Here is an 18,706-nt window from a genome sequence, read left to right as displayed (position 1 = left end):
CATGATATTCAACAAGGAGGATCATAGACACCTGGTTACCCTGACCTGAGAAGCACCCTCCAGACTTGGCCATTTTTGATGTCGGTCATCCTCTCTCAGCAAACTCCACCACATCAAACTCTGGTGGATGTCACTACAGTCCACATTTTGCAGAGCTGATCAAGAACTGCTTTTTCTGTGATCCTCTGACTTTCACCGCAGGCTATTCCCTTAAAGAACCTCCTAGGGTGTGTAAGAGACCCCGGATGCAAAGAAAAGCATCCATGGCACACTGGGAAGAGGGCAGTAAGAATATGCAGATGATGACAGCAGCTCTGAAAACAGAACCAGAACTACAAACACCACCAACCAGAAGGAGGGGTACTTCTTTTATATTATGCAGATACCACTGTTTGTGCAGACATCGCAGACAGCAACGCGCATCAACTAGTAAAAATTATACAGAAATGAGGCAGAAGCTACATTTGGAGATGCAGAAAAGGCAAGAAGCACGAAGGAAAAAAAGAGATGAGCTGTCAGGAACAGAAAGCCGGCAGGAAAGAGAAGCTGACCCCCGAAGTGTGGATGAACTAGTGCAGTTCATAAACAGCTCAGGAAACAAGCCAGAAAAGAGCTCTGTGGCTTCTGAGCCAGTCCTGCAGAAACAGAGCAAACAAGAGAAAGGATGCTTAGAAACCCAGGTCCGGAAGGAGGCGGAGAAGGAGCAGAGCCACCAAGAGCAATTCCAGGGAAAACAAGAGCTTCAGAGGCCAAAAGCCGTCCAAAGGAAGATTCTAAAGCAAGGTTGTTCCAAACTAGACACACTTACTGGAAATTTCCAAACTGCAACGAAATCTGTTACTAACTCTGCAACCATACATAGAGACTTGGTAGAGCAGGTTGAAGAATCAGAAATCCACCGCACTGGACCCAGCTACCAGCCAGGGCCACCTGCAAAGCCTCGAGACTCTGCGGGTTCCAGAGACACCAGGCACTTCCTCCAGATAAAGGTCGGTGGGAAGCAGCAGGGACCACTGTATTTTCTCCATGGTTTATTATGTCACCCCAAAGAGGCGAAGGGCTCAAAGAAGCTGAAGCAAACCAGTAAGGACAGCAGCAAGGCAGCGAGGAAGTCTTTGACACCCTCAAGACCCTCAAAGGACCAGCCCGCGCCCCCACAAACTAACGCCACTGACCTTGTTTCGCAGCAGGGTCAGACGAAAGGGAAGGGCAAAGTCAACACAAAGCTGAAACAAATCAAGAACAAGTCACACAGATTCTTCACAGAGCCCTCCAGCCCCAGCCAGCACCCTCGATCAGATAGAGATCAGGAAAAGGAGGAAGAAAACAATGCCAGTGATTCTCTTGATGAGATCTTTACCCCTCAAGGTAGCGCCTCTAGTGATGTAGAAGTGGAAGAGTTCAAACAGTTCTGCTGGGATTCGAACACACAGACCCAACCCAGACTGCCCCGGCCATCTGTTGACTGGTCCAGTTTGAGAGTGAAAAAGCCACCCATTCCCCACTGAATTAGGACCACAGGCCTGGCACTGGTGCTTACCTGTGGCTGTGCAGGGTGATTCTCAGAACTTCCAAAACCATCACTTCTGCTAAATCATCTCTGTGTATAGCCATCTTGTTTGTGAACTTCTTTGTTGTTAGAGCTCCCAGTTCTTCCACCTGGGGCCTTGAAGACGTAGGGTCCTGTCAGGATAGAGCTGGCATCATCCGAGTGACTCCATTGCCACTGTCTCTCACTTTGCTACTGTCAGTGGTTTGTAATCTGTCTGCATTGTATGTCTGATTATTCAACCTGAGACAAGACTAGGACAATTTCTGCCCATTCTCTCCCAAAATCTATTGTTTGAGTTAGCCATCTGACTTGAAGGGAGCTTATGAAGGATTCCTTGCAGAGTGAGAAAGTTCCAAAACATCCCACCTACTACCCATACCAACAAATTGGTTCAGTTTAAAATTAAATTAACATGGCATCCTAGATTACATATATATTTTAAATATCTAACATTGGAAGGATCTTTTTATAACATATAAATATAGCATATTTTTAAACATCTAACTTTAAAAGAATCTTTTTGTAACACATAATATATAAAAGGTAGGTAGATTTAACATTCATATATATGTTCCAAAAATATGCACATAACATTTTTGAAATGTAGTCCGTATTTTATATTAAAATTTTTAAATAAAGCAGTATTTCTGAGTTAGTATCATTTAAATTTGATTTTATTTGTATAATTGTTTCAGTTTTTGTGATACCTGCTTGTTCAAATTTAAATATTTATAAGTCTACCTAAAAAAGAATCATAACATACAATTACTATGCTTTAAGAGGGACTATCATGGAAAAATGTGAAAATACAAAGCAATGAATGAAAGAGTAATACATTCAGAAAGACAAAGGGACCTTATGCTTGTCAATTTTTAGTGAAGGGAAATAAAGTAAAAGATAAGTCAAAAAGCATACATATAAGTAAATAGTAGCAGTTTGATCAAGGGCATAGAAATTAACAAGATAGTTAAAAAAGAAAAAAGCAAACAGCAAGTTAGTTAAAACCAAGAAATCAGAGAATGGAAGTATGAAGAAATTTATCCACAACAGTTGCCACAGAAATACATTCAAAGAAAATAGCAAATGATACAAAGCCTATAACAATGAAGTGAATAAAATAAAGAAGATTCTGAAGACTGAACTGTGTTGGCCAGGTCTAGGAAGATATTTACAATTATTGATAATTCTTATGTTTAGGAAACAAATCATTATCAAAATTTTAATCCAGTGTGAGTAGGAGGATGGTGTTATCTTACTGGACTTTTGAGAGTGGTAAAATGGAAGTTCATTTTGAGTATAGATAGGGTTATAGCAATCATGGATATAGAGACACTCTCTCTAGAGTACTACAAGCTCAAAATGTAGAAGGACTGCAGTGAACATTCTAGTTTTCTATCATCAGCTCAGGAAACAGGAAGCCCTTATTTCCACATACTCTGTTGTAAGTCATTTCTTAAAGATGAAACTGCAGAGACCCATAGATGACAAAGGATCAGGCTTGACTGACACCTATGTTATAAATTTGTCAACATGATATTGGAGTTGGAAAAATAAAAGAACATCTGTTAAAACAAACCAAAAAAGATGAATACAGAGACTTTTGTGTGGGTTACATTGACAGCACCTAATTTAGATCCAGCTTTTGCCAATTACTAAACTAAGAAGTTTCCTTTTGCCAAAAAAATTAAGAGAATAAAAGATTTTTTTTTTGCTTTTTTTGGATCACATCTGGCAATTTACAGGGGTTACTCCTGGCTCATGCACTCAGGAATTACTCCTGGCAGTGCTCGGGGACCATATGGGATGCTGGAAATCGAACCCAGGTCAACCGCATGCAAAGCAAATAACCTACCTGCTGTGCTATTGCTCCAGCCCTGAGAAGTTAGAGATTTTGCCACCAAAGTTCACAAAGCTAACCAGGATGAAACTAGGGCAAGTAATGCATTGAATCCAAAAGCCCTTCTCTCGCATTACCTCTCACAATTTTGAATCTATAGGACTTAGCACACTAAGGTACTAAAAAATCCTATGAGAGTTTGCAAGCATAGCCATTTTTTCCCCCAGATTACAATTTTATCACCACATAATGACGTGGTTTGCAGTCATAAGCAAAGCATAAACACATCTTCTATGCAGGGACTTCTATTTCTCTAAAAATGGGTATTTTGAAATCTTACTCATAAATGATTTTAGTTAGAGCCATAGGAGTGATTAAAATTGTGAATTCTAAAAACAGAAAAGAAGAAGGAATATGAAGTGAGAACTAGGGCAGCATAAATAAAGCAAAAGACTAGGGAACATAGTTTGAAAGTCATGGAAAATGGCAAGTGTAGACAGTCAATGTTTTCATTGGTATAAAGAGAGCAGTGGCTCTATAGATATGGAAAAAATACAGAAAATATAAAAATCATGAAAATGACAAATATTTTTAAAAATATTTGTGTGTAAAAACCAGCAAATATTTGGGTCATAAAAACATTTGTGTTACGAATAGTGTTGCTACATCGTTATAGATTGAGTTCATGTAAACACTTTAAATATTTTATAATAAACATCACTGTCACTGTTATCCCGTTGCTCATTGATTTGCTCCAGTGGGCACCAGTAATGTCTCCATTGTGAGACTTGTTGTTACTGTTTTTGGCATATCGAATACGCCACGTGGAGCTTGCCAGGCTCTGCCATGTGGGTGAGATACTCCTGCTAGCTTGCTGGGCTCTCGGAGAGGAACAGAGGAATCGAGCCTGATACCAAAATATTATATAGCTTATTTTCAAATACTTATTTCATTAGGTTTCTAGTGGTTGCAAGTTGCCTCTAAAAAGAATGACAAATTTGATGGATATATGTCATATATATATGTATATATGTAGACACAGCTATAGGTGGACCATGGAGGCCCCTGGGTACCAGAGTTTGCCCAGTTAATCCCTGACACCTCACATCCCCGAGTCTTCACTTAGCTCTGTGATTGAAATTCCACTCATTTGAGAATCACTTGTAGGAACCCCCGCCACAAAAACTATTGGTGACAATTTAAGATGTGGTTGATTCAAAAATGGGGAGGGCATGTCTTGGGGGGGATTAAGTTCTTTTGATGTTTGGGTAATTCCAAGTATACAGAGTTATAATTCAATTGGATTATGACTCACACAATGCTGTTGTGTCCACAAAGAACTGGAAAATTATTTTATTTGAAAATTCACACATTAATGACAGAAATATTATATCTGAGCAATAAAACATTTTATTTGAACCTCATAATTACATATGACAAAAATATAACCAGTTTTTAAAGATAAGGAAAAATAGGACCAAAGAATAGTCCCTTTCTCTAGAGGCTCAACTAGTAAGAGGGTCCTACGTTAGACAGATGACCAGTACTACTGATGCTTATTTATTTATAAAAACTGTTCAAGTCGTCATACAATGAGCTACTAATATCTCAATTTCTGCATTCACAGTACAGGTCTCCTGCAGTATTCCAGGAGTGGGGGGAAGAAAATCTCTATCTGTGATTTATTATGTTAATTTTTTTGTCTAGGTACTATTTTCCCCAGGGAATTAGCACATGTAAGACTTAGACTTTGATCTCTGGCATCACATCTGCCCCTCCCTTCAAGCACTATTGGATATAAACCCACTTCCAGTACCCATAGGAGTGACTTCCTATCTTATTAGGGGAAAAAGAAACTTTTATGTGATTCATTTTATTTGTCCTTTATGTATTCAATGCTTGGGGACAGAAAAGTATAAAATTCTTCTTATAATAGTGCTCTTACAATAGTCTTCTTACAATCTTTATTATTTAAAAATGTCTTTCCTTACATTGTTTTACTTAATATTTTTTCATATGTGTGTTTTTCTGTGTGTGTGTATATCAACTCCTATAATTTTTTTAAATTTCCCACTGACAGAGCTAAAATTCCTCTTCCTTCACTTTAAGTCGACATTAGTATTAATATATCGAGTCTCTTGTGAGAAATGATTTTTTGACAGTCTATCCAGTCACTCTGCCTTTTGATTGGTGAGATCAGTCTCTGTCTCTCTCTATATATATTTATGTATATATATATATTTAGTGATTAATGATATAGTCAGAACTGTTACTGACATTTTACTTTGCATTCGCTTTCTCCAATTTTTAAATAAAAGTCTTGTTTTATTAATTTAGATGAGTGATCCTTTCAACATTTTCTTTTGTTTGTTTTGGGGGGTTAAACCCAGCAGGCTCAAGGGGCCATGCTGTGCTGAGAATTAAATCTGGACCTCCTGTATGCAAAACATGTATCTCCCACCTTGTGCTCTCTAGTGGTACCCTTTCAACATTTCTTGCAGATGATGTATATGAGCAGTGAATTACATAAGCTTTCATTTGGTTGGGGAAATTTATATTTTTTATATATTTGCTCGCTTGGGGAAATTTATATTTATATTTCTCCAAGATACTGAAAGAGACTCACAGATACTCTACTGGATATTGGAGTTTCTGCTGTGAAGCCTGGTGGAACTACTTTTACAAGTTACTTTTGCCTCCCTGTCAGCCCAATACTTTTCTGTTGGCTTCCTAATCGCTTCATTGTTTTGGATCTTGGTTGGAGTGGTCTTTGCATTTAGACAACCGGAAATTCCTTTAGCTTTTTGAGCTTAAGTATTTTGTCTCTTTACTCTATTTGGGGCGATCTTTCTTTAAGATGCCTTTTATTTCTCTTCTTATTCTTGGATACCCATAATGATTATATTCCCTAAAATAATCACATGAAAATAATGAAGTACTATACGTTATGGGTTGGAGTGATAGCAAAGCAGGTAGGGTGTTTGCCTTGCACATGGCCCTCCTGGGTTCAATTTCTCTGCTCCTCTCAGAGAGCCTGGCAAGCTGCCAAGAGTATCCCACCCACACAGCAGAGCCTGGCAAGTTATTTGTGACATACTGGATATGCCAAAAACAGTAACGACGAGTCTCACAATGAAGATGTTACTGGTGCCTGCTCAGGCAAATCGATGAGCAATGGGATGACAGTGATACAGTTATACATTATGGCATGAGAGAGAGCCCAGTTGTGCAGAGGTGAATCCTCTCAACCTTTCTTCTCTTCCCCAACTCCCTTGTATTACCATATCTCATGCCTTAAACCCAATGCAACGTGCTCCTCCATCCCTAAGTTAAAAAATATATAGAAGTTTTTTCACATCCAGGAGTGTTATTTAAGAAATCTCTGTGCCCCAGCTCTCCTTTTCTTCAAATAAATTTGACCATCTACTCTCCAATCCTATGCTTTCAATCTGTCAAGATTGAAATCTGAGCAGGCTATAACAGAAAACAAATCTCTTAATTTTAGTCTGTTTAGGTTCACTCAAAGTTCACTTAGTATAGTTGACTCTGAACCACCTATTTTTAATAGCCAATGAATGATAAGTGAATAATGAAATACTACACAGCTGTGAGAAAAGATGAAATATTGCACTTTGATGCAATGTAGATGCAAGTATAGGGCATCATGTTAAATAAAATGTTGAGAAAACAGGACAAATATTAGCTAATTTCACTCATCTATATATCTCCTTAGAAGGAGAAACAAAACAGGGAAGTAGATAAAAACAAGGAAATAACTGAAAGTCAATAAACCCTTAGCCTTTTATTGCAAAACTGAGATTACCAAGTAAGTGGGGAGGGGGAAGAATATATTAGAAATAACATAAGTGCAGTTTATAAAATGACTTTGGGTACCTTCAGATTTTTATATGTAGTTTTACCAACACTAAACATAATACTGTTATAACCAAGTAATCTAAATTATGATAATGTATTTAAAAAGAAAATTCAAATCCAAATTTCTTTTATATCCAGTAATATAGGACTCTTGCTTGTCACAACTGTTACTTTAAATCTTTTAAGACACAATGTCAATTTTGGTGTCATTAATACTAAACTGTTTAGCTTCATTTAGAAGATGTTGAAATAATATCAGTAAGGAAATTTTTTGAGCCTAAAAATTTAAGAATATTAATACAGATCTAGTTTGCCCTTCTAAAGAAATTGACAATTTATAGCCATTTACATGTTTTCTTGGGAGAGAAGGGGCACGTAATTTGTCACTAAAGGTTTTTCTCAATCTTACATAAATGAAACCCAAAACGACTAAGTAAAAAAATCTAACTTGTAAAGATTAGGGTAATTATGTAACATGCATATTTGCTCAATCAGCACAGATAAGTAACAAATTAAGAACAGGACTGTTCTAAAATTACTAACCTTATGTTTAAAAGCCTGCCTAATACTACCCACAGGCTTAAGTTATTCTTTGTCATCTGGCCTTAAGTTAGGATAACATTCCTCATTCCTTGCTTTTGCAATCCAAAAATGCCTTTAAATGTTTTGGGCAAATACATGCTCAGAAGAGGATTAACTATTAACCATTCACAGAGAAAAGTTTTAGTCATTGATTTTCTTCTCCATAGGGTGTACATTGCATGGGGAATAGTAAGATTTTGCAAGTCTATGATTACTCACTAAGGGGCTGGAGTGATAGCACAAAGGGCAGGGCGTTTGCCTTGCATACGGCTGACCCAGGTTCGATTCCCAGCATCCCATATGGTCCACGGAGCACAGCCAGGGGTAATTCCTGAGTGCAGAGCCAGGAGTGACTGCTGAATATCGCCTGGTGTGACCCAAAAAACAAAAAAAAATTAAAATATGATTGCTCACTAAGTTCACAAAGTAAAATCTGTGTAGAATTCAAAATGACCTCTTGAATCTCACTAGTTTTTACCTTGCTGCTCATCTACCACTTAGTAGAATCCACAGCAGCAGATGCGAAGGCTGTGTTTTGTCAGAGTAGATGACCAGAAACATTCTAATCAGTCCTAATCAACTCTGCTTTTTGAAATCTAGGATCCTGTGAGAATTAAGAACCATTATGATTTTAGAAGTTAAATATAAAACTATCCCTTTGAATTACTAAATTATAATAAATTTTTCTTAAATCTTGAGTTGTTCTGTTGCATTGTTTTGCTTTGGTGGGGTTAAGTTTATTTCTCCTGGGTAAGACACAAAAATGTGAAAACACTAATTGCCTCAGTTTCACAGAAGCGCTCATTGACTACAGGCTTACAGAAAGCTAATAGCATCTTGTTACATTTATATTCCATGCACAATCTAAACATATGGAAAGTAAACAAAGGGCAGTGAACTTATATGAGTCTGTTTCTATACTTGACAAGGAAGAGAAAGCTGATGGGCTGGAGTGATAATACAATTGCTAAGGCACTATCTTTGCATGTGGCCGACCCAGGTTTGGTCCTAGGGAATACATAATGTCCTCTAAGCTCACCAGGAGTAATCCCTGAGCTCTGCTGGGTGGGAAGGAAGGAAGGGAGGGAGGGAAAAAAAGGAGGGAGATCATTCCTCTGTGATAAATGAAAGCAAATAAGAGATGTTACCTTGGATGGACATTGAGACTATCATGCTGATTGAATGAGTCAGAAAGACAGGGACAGATTTTTTTATTGCAGTCATTTGTGGGGGATACATATATATATATATATACACATATATATATTATACACAAACATACATTTATCTATATAAGAACATAGTACAAGGACAGTAGAAACAAGGACAGTAGAAACAAAGGCCAGGAGGATTGGTCCATGGTTGGAAGTCTGCCTCAAATGGTAGGGGGAGAAGATAGTTGGGCAATAAGGGACCACTATGACAATGATAGTTGAAAATGATCACGCTGGATAAGAACTACGTGCTCTAAGTGGGTAAAGTAGCAAATATGATAACCTCTCAGTACCTGTATTACAAACAGTAACGCCCAGGGGGAGGGGGAGGGGGAGGGAGAGAGAGTGGGGGAAAGAGGGTAGAAAATGTCTACCATAGAGGCAGTCTAGAGAAAAGGGTGGTGGAAGCCCAACTGGTGACACTGGTAGAGGGATGGATATTGGAACATTGTATGACTGACTCCCAATCGTCAGTAGCTTTGTAATCTGTATCACACAGTGATTTAATTAAACAGTGAAAGTTTAATACAGGGGAGAACCATGATGGTTTTAAATAGAACCTCATGAATACATTTTCTCTAAATGGTGGCGGGGGAGTGTTGGGGGATGAATGACACTGGAATAGTATTGGAGAAAGCAGAAATTCTGATGAAGTGTATTTATTTTTAAAAAAATCAAAAGGGACTACAAACTTTTGTGAGCTGTGATGAAATACTCAGTGTGCAACTTAAAATAAGACTGGTTACATGTCATGTTCATAATTATTTTCAACAGTTTTAAATAGAACCATCATGAATACATTTTCTCTAAATGAAAAATAACACAAAGTCTAGGTTACAGATTATTAGGTGGCAATCATAATTGTCTATTTTAGACAGAAAATATGGGGAAATACTGTTAATAGTTAAGGTTTCCACATAAAACATTCAAGCATCATACCCTGAGTAGAAAGTGGTTTGGATCCCACATCATATAGCAAAGAAATAAAATCTCCTTAAAACTGACATTAAAAAGCAAATCAGTCAAATCAAAGGGTTCTGGTGGGAGCTAACCCTTTTAAAGCGGGCACACACTGAACCACCCCTGGTGCTTCAAAGCTGATGTGGCATTTTAAAAATAGAGGCATGCATGTGTGAACAAGTGATTTATTGAATCCCAGTTGGCACTCCAGGAAACCTGAATCTGTGAGGCCTGCCTACAATAGGAGGCTCTCTGTTATTTGGCCTTGATTTCAAAGTTATGTTGGACCAACATCTCTAATCATCTGAATTAGTGCCAAAATGTCAATATGAAAAACAATAGACATCACAGTATCCTGAGTAAATACCTCCAGATTGCATATTGCAGTCTACAAATCCAATATAAGATCTAATATGCAGCCTACAAATCTGAAAAAAAAGACCTATTCAGCAAGTCAACTCAATGCACTATCCAATAAGCAATAGTAAAACATATTTTACAAATAATGATGTAAAACAGAAATCTACAGGAAAGTCCCAGTGTACTGGAACTGAGTAGCTGATTGAAAGAAGTTTAAAATACTGATGCTTTAACTGTCATCCCATTGCTCAACCATTTGTTTGAGCGGGCACCAGTAACGTCTCTCATTGAGACTTATTGTTAGTTTTTGGCATATCCAATACGCACGGGTAGCTTGCCAGGCTCTGCCACTCAGGCTCGATACTCTCGGTAACTGGGCTCTCCGAGAGGGGCAAAAGAATTGAACTCAGGTCGGCCACATGAAAGGCAAATGCCCAACCTCTGTGCTATTGCTCCAACTCAAAAATACCGATAGCCTTCTAAAATGGAATCAGAACAATAGACAATGTGATTTAGACCAAGGATCGAGAAACTATTGAGCTTCAAATGGACATTAACTGTAAAATACAATAGTTGAGAGTCTTAGATAAGAGATCTCAAGTCCATATATGAATATGCACAAATCTTGAGTATTTGAATATGCTGCTGAGCTGATGAGGCATGATGGAAACCCAAATCAGTGTAGCAAATGCTCTAAGAAATGAAGTTGAAAATAAAGCAGTCTCAGAATAATGCCTTAATGTTAAGCTTGAAAATATGGTTGATATCAACACACAAAGTGTAAAACAAAATTTTTGTCTGTGTCTGATCTGGAAGGTAGCCTAATACAAGTGAACACTCTTAATTAGGATTATCATAGAACTCAGAGTATTCACAGTGTCCCAGATATAATCTAAAATCACATGGTTAAGACCTTGGGGTAAAAGTGATTTGCAGAAGAAATGCAAGTTCACTTGACATAACATTCAGACGAGCTAGCAACTGATATTAATGTGATGCTTCATGAGGTAAAGCAATACAAAACGTACAAATTCTCCAGAGAAAACTAGAATCTATAAAAAGGCTATCAAAAATAAAAAGAGTGGCACTAAGTTTGAAGGTATAAAAGTGAAGAACAGAAAGAAAAAGATGAGCAAGTTTAGAATAAATATATCCTTAGGTACCAAGTGGAGAGCTGAGGTTCCCTGTCCTATTCCAATCTTCACCTAAAGCTGAAGTGTATATGTCTCTTGTCTGAAAACCTCCAAGTTAATCAAAACATGACAGTGTACACGTCCTTTAAAAAAGCATTTACTGGGACTGAGAGATAGTACAGTGGGTAGAACATTTGCCTTGCATGTGCCTGATCTGGGTTTGATTACCACCACCCCACATGTTCCTCTATGCCTGCCCAAAGTGAACCCTTAGTGCAGTATCAGGTGTAAACTTTAAGCACTGCTGGGTATGGCGCCCAAAATACAAACCAAAAGAGCATGAATTTTCCACTGCTTCCTTTCTACCCACTTTTATAGGAGTTCTCCCTTCCTGTTCTTCTTCGATAAAAAGGGTCTATGCCCGATATCTTCTAGAAAGGAATTTCATTCACCCCATGGAATTTATTGTCTATCGTCATTTGCAAGTCTGTATGTTTGGGAGGCTGGAGAAGTTATAATCTCAGAGTATGCAACATTTTGTGTGTTAAAAAATGTCACTTTTTTTCCTGAGGAGTTCTGAATACTTTTACAAATAGTTTAAAAAATTAGATCTGTTTTGTTTTGGGGTTTGTTATTGTGGTGGTTGTTTTAGTGAAGCAAGATAGCTTTTAACTGAACAAAGTTTATTTAGATGTGAGCAAAAAGAAGAGGAAACACATGTTTAAGAAAGAACCTGGGCTGGGGCTGGAACAATAGCACAGTGGGTAGGGCGTTTGCCTTACATGTGGCAGACCCGGGTTCAATTCCCAACATCCCATATGGTCCACTGAGCACCGCTAAAAGTAATTCATGAGTGCAGAGCCAGGAGTAACCCCTGTGCATCGCTGGGTGTGACCCAAAAAGGAAAAATAATATAATAATAAAATAAAATAAATAAAAAAATGTTAAAAAAAAAGAAAAAAGAAAGAACCTGGGTTTCTCCAGAGTGGAAAAATGCAGGAGAGACACATGGTAAGGGAGAATACAGTCTTAAAGGATTAAAGAACAAGCAGCGGCTAGAGTGATAGCGCAGCCGGTAGGGCGGGTAGGGCGTTTGCCTTGTATGAGGCCAACCTGGGTTCAATTCCCAGCATCCCAGATGGTCCCCTGAGCACCGCCAGGAGTAATTCCTGAGTGCAGAGCCAGGAATAACTCCTGTGCATCGCCAGGCATGACCCAAAAAGAAAAAAAAAAAAAAAGAACAAGCAACACGCATTGAGGTAGAGACCAGCAAACAAGATGGAAGGAACATGGACTTGAAAGGTGATGCCTTGATTATTCTGTTTCTAAGTAAATCAAAGTGTAAATATCATTCAAGTGAGTCAAAAGGGTCAAAATATTGTTTATAAATTGGGAATGTTTGAGCCAGGAATGTAGCTTAGAAGTAAAATATTTGTTTTGGGATCAATCCCTGGCAGTGAAATAAAGATATAGATTGATATATCTGTTGAAAGCATAATGCTGATATAAACAATTATCCTCCACAAAATTGCACTTAGATAGTACCACAAATTATCCACATTATACTAATAACATAATGTAGACTTCTGAATCTGAATTCCAAGCTCTATTAATATAACGTGGGATTCTAGATCTGAATCTAAAGGTCTAAAACTTATCTATTAAATTATCAGTAGCCTGTCCACTTTTGCATCTTTTGAAATATGATAACTTAATGTACTGGCTTCCTCTCATCCACAGAAGATGCACTGCAATATTTCCCCACATATTTGTTAGGATGATTAAAGTACTTAGTGGTGGTTTCACTTTTCATAGAACATACTAGAAAGAATCGACAATACTCTGAAAATTCTTTTTCTGACCTTGAAAAAGAAATCCTATAGCATTTTTCTCTTTTCCTGAGGAGCTTAAAGCATCATGATCTTAAATGAAGGCACACATCAGAAAGAGTGCTAGACTCATCAGGTCTGACCTTTTATGCTCCTTGAACAACCACATTCTAAGAAAAAAAAATAGGTTTACAATCTGTAAATAACCAATCTGAATTTTAATGCATATTTATAGGGGAAATTATAATATATAAAGTTGTGAGATTCAGACACTGATCTCTAAAGGTCATTAATTAGAATTTATTTTTATAACATTTAAAAAGTGATTTATTGGCTATTGTGTCATTTAAACAATGACTCATGAGCAATTAAAAAGTAATTCCAAATGACCAAGAAATTTCCACTCAATTAACTTCTCCTAAGGTTAAATTATAACCATAATCCAAAAGATCAGAAATAAACCTAGCAAACATTCAAGTAAGTTTTCTTTTAACTCCCACACAAGTCCATGATGAACTATATTTACCCATAAAATATATATATTGGATCTTAACAACCAAAGATGTACTAGGTAAAAATTTAATAAGGTCCAAAAGCACTGTAGCACTGTTGTCCCGTTGTTCAACGATTTGCTCGAGCGGGCACCAGTAACATCTCCATTGTGAGACTTGCTGTTACTGTTTTTGGCATATCAAATATGCCACTGGTAGCTTACAAGGCTCTGCCCTGTGGGCAGGATACTCCTGGTAGCTTGCCGGGCTCTCTGAGAGGGATGGAGGAATCGAACCCGAGTCGGCTGTGTGCAAGGCAAACGCCTTACCTGCTGTACTATTGCTCCAGTCCATATATATATTTAAAATATAAATTGAAAAATTTTCCAAGAATATACAACTGAAGTGAGGGCATAATACTTATTTAGGTAACTCTGTGTTAAAAGGAAAATATCGATAAAACAGGTGATGATCTTAGTATATAAAAATGTGCTAATATGTAATGGTCAGTAAAAAGGTCTTTGTACAGGAGAGGGATGAATTGTGGAGACAAATCCATTATTAAACTTACTGAGGAGGGGTCCCTGAGACAATGATAAAGGAGTGGTGTCGAAACATTGAATGCATGAAGCCCTATCATTAAGAGAACTAGAGATAATGGTGCTTACAATTTCACTTAAAAAAATAAAAGTAAAAGCTCCCCATTTTGTATCTGCCCCTAGCTTCCTAAACACAGATTCTTAAATTATTTCATTGTGGGTGGGGGGGTGGAGGGAGGTGATATGGGCTGCTCCAGGGAATCATATGTGGTGCCAGGGATCGAATATCTAACTCACATGCACAGCAAGCACTATTTTTTTAAAATTTAATTGGATCACTGTGAGATACAGTTACAAAGTTGTTCTTGATAGGGTTTTAGTCATACAATGTTCCAATACCCAACTCTTCACCAGTGTACCTTTCCCATCACCAATGCTCCCAGTTTCCCTCCTCCCACCTCAAACACCCTCACCCTGTCCTAAATGGCAGGCCTTTTTTTTTTCTTTTTTTTTTTTTTTTTGAGTGATCATTCAGTTTTATTATTTAATTAACAGAACTTTCAAAACCTTACAGAAAAAAGTATTCAAAATATTTTATTTATAAAATTATGGGTGGTTCAAGAACTGTAGAAATAAGCACCAGGAGGCCGACTCCATGGCCTCGAGGCTGGCCCCACGCCCCGGGGAAAGGTCAACTCAGAGAAGCGATCACCAACCACACTGCAGTCGAAGGCCATGTGGGGGAAGAGAGCCGCGGGCTGAATGAGGGCTAGAGACCGAGCACAGCGGCCACCCAACACCTTTATTGCAAACCACAACAGCCAACCAGAGAGAGAAAACAGAAGGGAATGCCTTGCCACAGTGGCAGGGTGGGGCGGGGGGGAGATGGGACTGGGGAGGGTGGGAGGGACACTGGGCTCACGGGTGGTGGAAAATGGGCACTGGTGAAGGGATGGGCTCCCGAACTTTGTATGAGGGAAATATAAGCACAAAAGTGTATAAATCTGTAACTGTACCCTCACGGTGATTCTCTAATTAAAAATAAATAAATTTAAAAAAAAAAAAATTATGGGTGGTTTGGGGGGCTGGAGTGATAGCACAGTGGGTAGGGCGTTTGCCTTGCACGCGGCTGGCCCAGGTTCGAATCCCAGCATCCCATATGGTCCCCTGAGCACCGCCAGGGGTGATTCCTGAGTGCATGAGCCAGGAGTGACCCCTGTGCATTGCTGGGTGTGACTCAAAAAGCAAAAAAACAAAAAACAAAAAACAAATAAAATTATGGGTGGTTCATAAAAGTAGATCAATGGGCTGAGCACATGCTTTGCACAGAGTCCTGGGTTCCATCCCTAGCACCACATGCTTCCCTGAGCACCCCTGGGAATGACCCCCACCAAGTACAAAGCTGGGAGCAGTCTGAGTACCACCAGGTGTGATCCAAAAACAAACAAAAATAAATTTAGGGCTGAGATGGCCCAAAGGGCTGCAAGACATATTTGTTTTATGCTTTGGGGCCACACTGTAGATTCTCAGGTTTTACGGGGTGCTGGGGATTGAACTCAGGTCGGCTGCATGTAAGACTACTACCCATTGTACTATCTCTCCAGCTCCTGGATCATGTGTTTTGCATGTAGGAGCCTCAAGTTTAACCCTTATTTCCACACAGCCCCTGGAGCACTCCCAACCACTGAACTCAGAGTAGTCCCCAAACAAAAACAAGCAGAAAAGAACTTGAGGGACTTTTCACCCTTTGTTTAAGTTCAAAGATTGCAGTAACTGGAAACAACTTGTTCTAACAATGTGAAACTGTCCAGAAAGTCTTCTTCTTCAATTCCAAATTTTGTGTACTGATGAACGTAGGCCTTTGAAGCAAACATATTCCATGCTTTGCCCACAATCATATCAAGTGGCTTTACTAAGAACTGACTGTTGCTGACCAAAGCTGCAGACTTCTCATACTTGCTAAAGGCTCGCTGGGTTTTCCATACAGTGAAAGCGTTGTCAGGCTTTAACCAGGAAGTGTACAGAGCTGGATCTTTAAAGCCCTCCAGCTCTGCACTTTGCACCTCCTTCCCACGCAGGATGAGCAGGTTAGCCAGGGAAGTGTTGAAGTGCGGCTCGGAGCCCAGGGCCTTCTTGCCCAGAGGGGGGCGTCCTGAGAAGGGAGGCCGGACCTGCCAATCAATACCTTCTTCCATTTTCGCATTAGAAATGAGCATCTGTCTCAAATGCTTCAGGAGGCCAGCCCAAGTAAACGTGCTATATGCCAGCAAGTTCTCAGACATTTGTGGAATGTTACGAACACCGAGCATCTTAAATTCAGGATGAGGAACTAAACTCTCCATTAAATCTCCTAATGGATTTCTCCGGTAGTTACACATGCCCTCTGCAGAATAAGTAGGTTGGAACACACTTCCTAGCTGATGTGCGAGGACTTGATTAATATCACTGAATGAGATCTGCTTGATTTTCATCAGTTTTGCACAGATCTTATGAAGAGCATCATTCTCATGGACGAGAAGGGCTTCTGAAGATCGGTACAAGTGAGAAAGAGTCAAAATGGAGTTGTAGTTCTGAACAATAACCTCACCAGTTCCATAAGGCCATATAATCTGATTCATTTTCAAAGAGTTTGAGTATTGATCTTGTAAATTCTGTGTAATGAAGGCTCCAAGCCCTGATCCTGTGCCCCCAGCCATACTCATTATAATAAAAAAGCCACTCAAAGAGTCACATTTCTCCACTTCTTTCTGGATTAGGTTCATTATAGATTCTTCATGCCTGGGTCCATGAACAGAGTATCCATACGCCCAGTTGTTTCCAGAACCTTGCTTTTGACAGAGGCATGCTTGCTGACCATATTTCCACCGGCCAGAATGGGCAGCCTTTGACAACACTTGATTGATAACTTTTGGTTCCATGTCAATAAGTACGGCCCGAGCAACTGGAACTTCATTTTTCTCTTCACTAAAAAATCTTTCCTTGCAAGATGCTTGATATGCCTCATTCTCTTTTTTAGAGCAGAGTCCCTCAAGATAATATGAGTCTCTAAATAAAGCATCAAACACTTCAAAACCAATCTGATTTCCACACTGACCAAGTTGTACTGTTACAATTGACATGCTGGGACAACATAAATAAAGAAATAAAGTGAGGCAGCCAACCTCACACTAGATCTGTGCAGCACTGCAAAGAGCTTAGAAGGCTCATGTTCCAAACAACCAGCAGCCTCAGAAACAGCCGTTTCCGAACAGTTCAAACTTCAGCAAGCCTTATGCGCATGCTCACTTTAAACCCTACAAGCGCTACCCCGCCCTCCAAAAAAAAGAAAAATCCCACCCTAGCAAGAACGAATGCGCATGTTCCACAAACGAAGTTTGTGTGTGTGTATGTGCGTGTGTGTGCGTGTGTTTTCAGGAGGTTCTTTTTTTTCTTTTTAAAATATCTGTCTCTTTATTAGGCATCATGGTTTGCAACACACGTACTAACAGGTTATCATGCATAACCTTTTACCTACTCTTATCACTCAGATCTTGTCCAGAATGATTATTTCCAACTATCATTGTCATAGTGGTCACTTTTCTATCCTAACTGCCCTTGCTCTTGTGGCAAGCTTCCTTTCATGGAACTGTATTTGTTTCTACTGTCTGTGGGTATTGGTCTCATACTTTTTTTTTTTTTAAATCCCACAGATGTGTGCAATCATTCTGTCTTTTTTCTTTCCTTTTGACTGATTTCACTCATTCTCCATGTCCATTTATAAGCAAATTTTATGACTTTGGTTTTCCTGATGGCTGCATATAATTATATTGTGTAGACAAATGTACCATGGTTTTGTTTTTGTTGTTGAGTCATCTGTTCTTGGGCACTCAGGTTGTTTCAAGATTCTGGCTATTGTAAATTGTGTTGCAATGAACACAGATATGCAGATGGCATTTTGCTGTGTGTTCTTGAGCCCCTCCCCCGACCCCCAGTCCCCGCCAGCTATATTTTCAGGAATGGTATTGATAGGTACAATTTCTAGTTTTTTTGATCAACATCCATATTGTTTCCCAAAATGGCTGGATGGACCAATTGGCATTCCCACCAAAAATGGATGAGAATCCCTTTCTCCTTGAATCCGCACCAGCACTGGTTGTTCTAATACTTTTGGATGTGTGCCAAACTCTGAGATGTAAGATGATATCTTATTGTCATTTCAATTTGCAACTACCTGATTATTAATGGTGTAAACCATTCTTTCATGCGAATTTTGGCTATTCATACTCCTTTGAGGAAGCTTCTGTTCATTTCCTCTACCCATTTTTTGATGTTGTTGGATAACTTTTTCTTGTAA

At 38.9% G+C, this 18,706-nt stretch overlaps 1 protein-coding gene across 1 annotated transcript; it reads right to left on the bottom strand.

Annotated features, from left to right (window-relative positions):
• Positions 1 to 16,105: 16,105 nt before the first annotated feature.
• LOC129404296 (tubulin delta chain-like) lies at positions 16,106 to 17,630 on the bottom strand. Its single transcript, XM_055136428.1, has one exon. The coding sequence runs from the start codon at positions 17,490 to 17,492 to the stop codon at positions 16,131 to 16,133; it is 1,362 nt and encodes a 453-aa protein (XP_054992403.1). The 5' UTR covers positions 17,493 to 17,630; the 3' UTR covers positions 16,106 to 16,130.
• Positions 17,631 to 18,706: the final 1,076 nt, after the last annotated feature.

This window comes from Sorex araneus, chromosome 4 (assembly GCF_027595985.1).
Source record: "Sorex araneus isolate mSorAra2 chromosome 4, mSorAra2.pri, whole genome shotgun sequence".
Taxonomy (NCBI): domain Eukaryota; kingdom Metazoa; phylum Chordata; class Mammalia; order Eulipotyphla; family Soricidae; genus Sorex; species Sorex araneus.
Note: the sequence above shows the minus strand (reverse complement) of the source record. Positions and strands in the feature narration are given on the sequence as shown.

Excerpts from the sequence above, each read along its gene's own strand:
- LOC129404296 (XM_055136428.1), bottom strand. The coding sequence starts at position 17,492 with ATGTCAATTGTAACAGTACAACTTGGTCAGTGTGGAAATCAGATTGGT.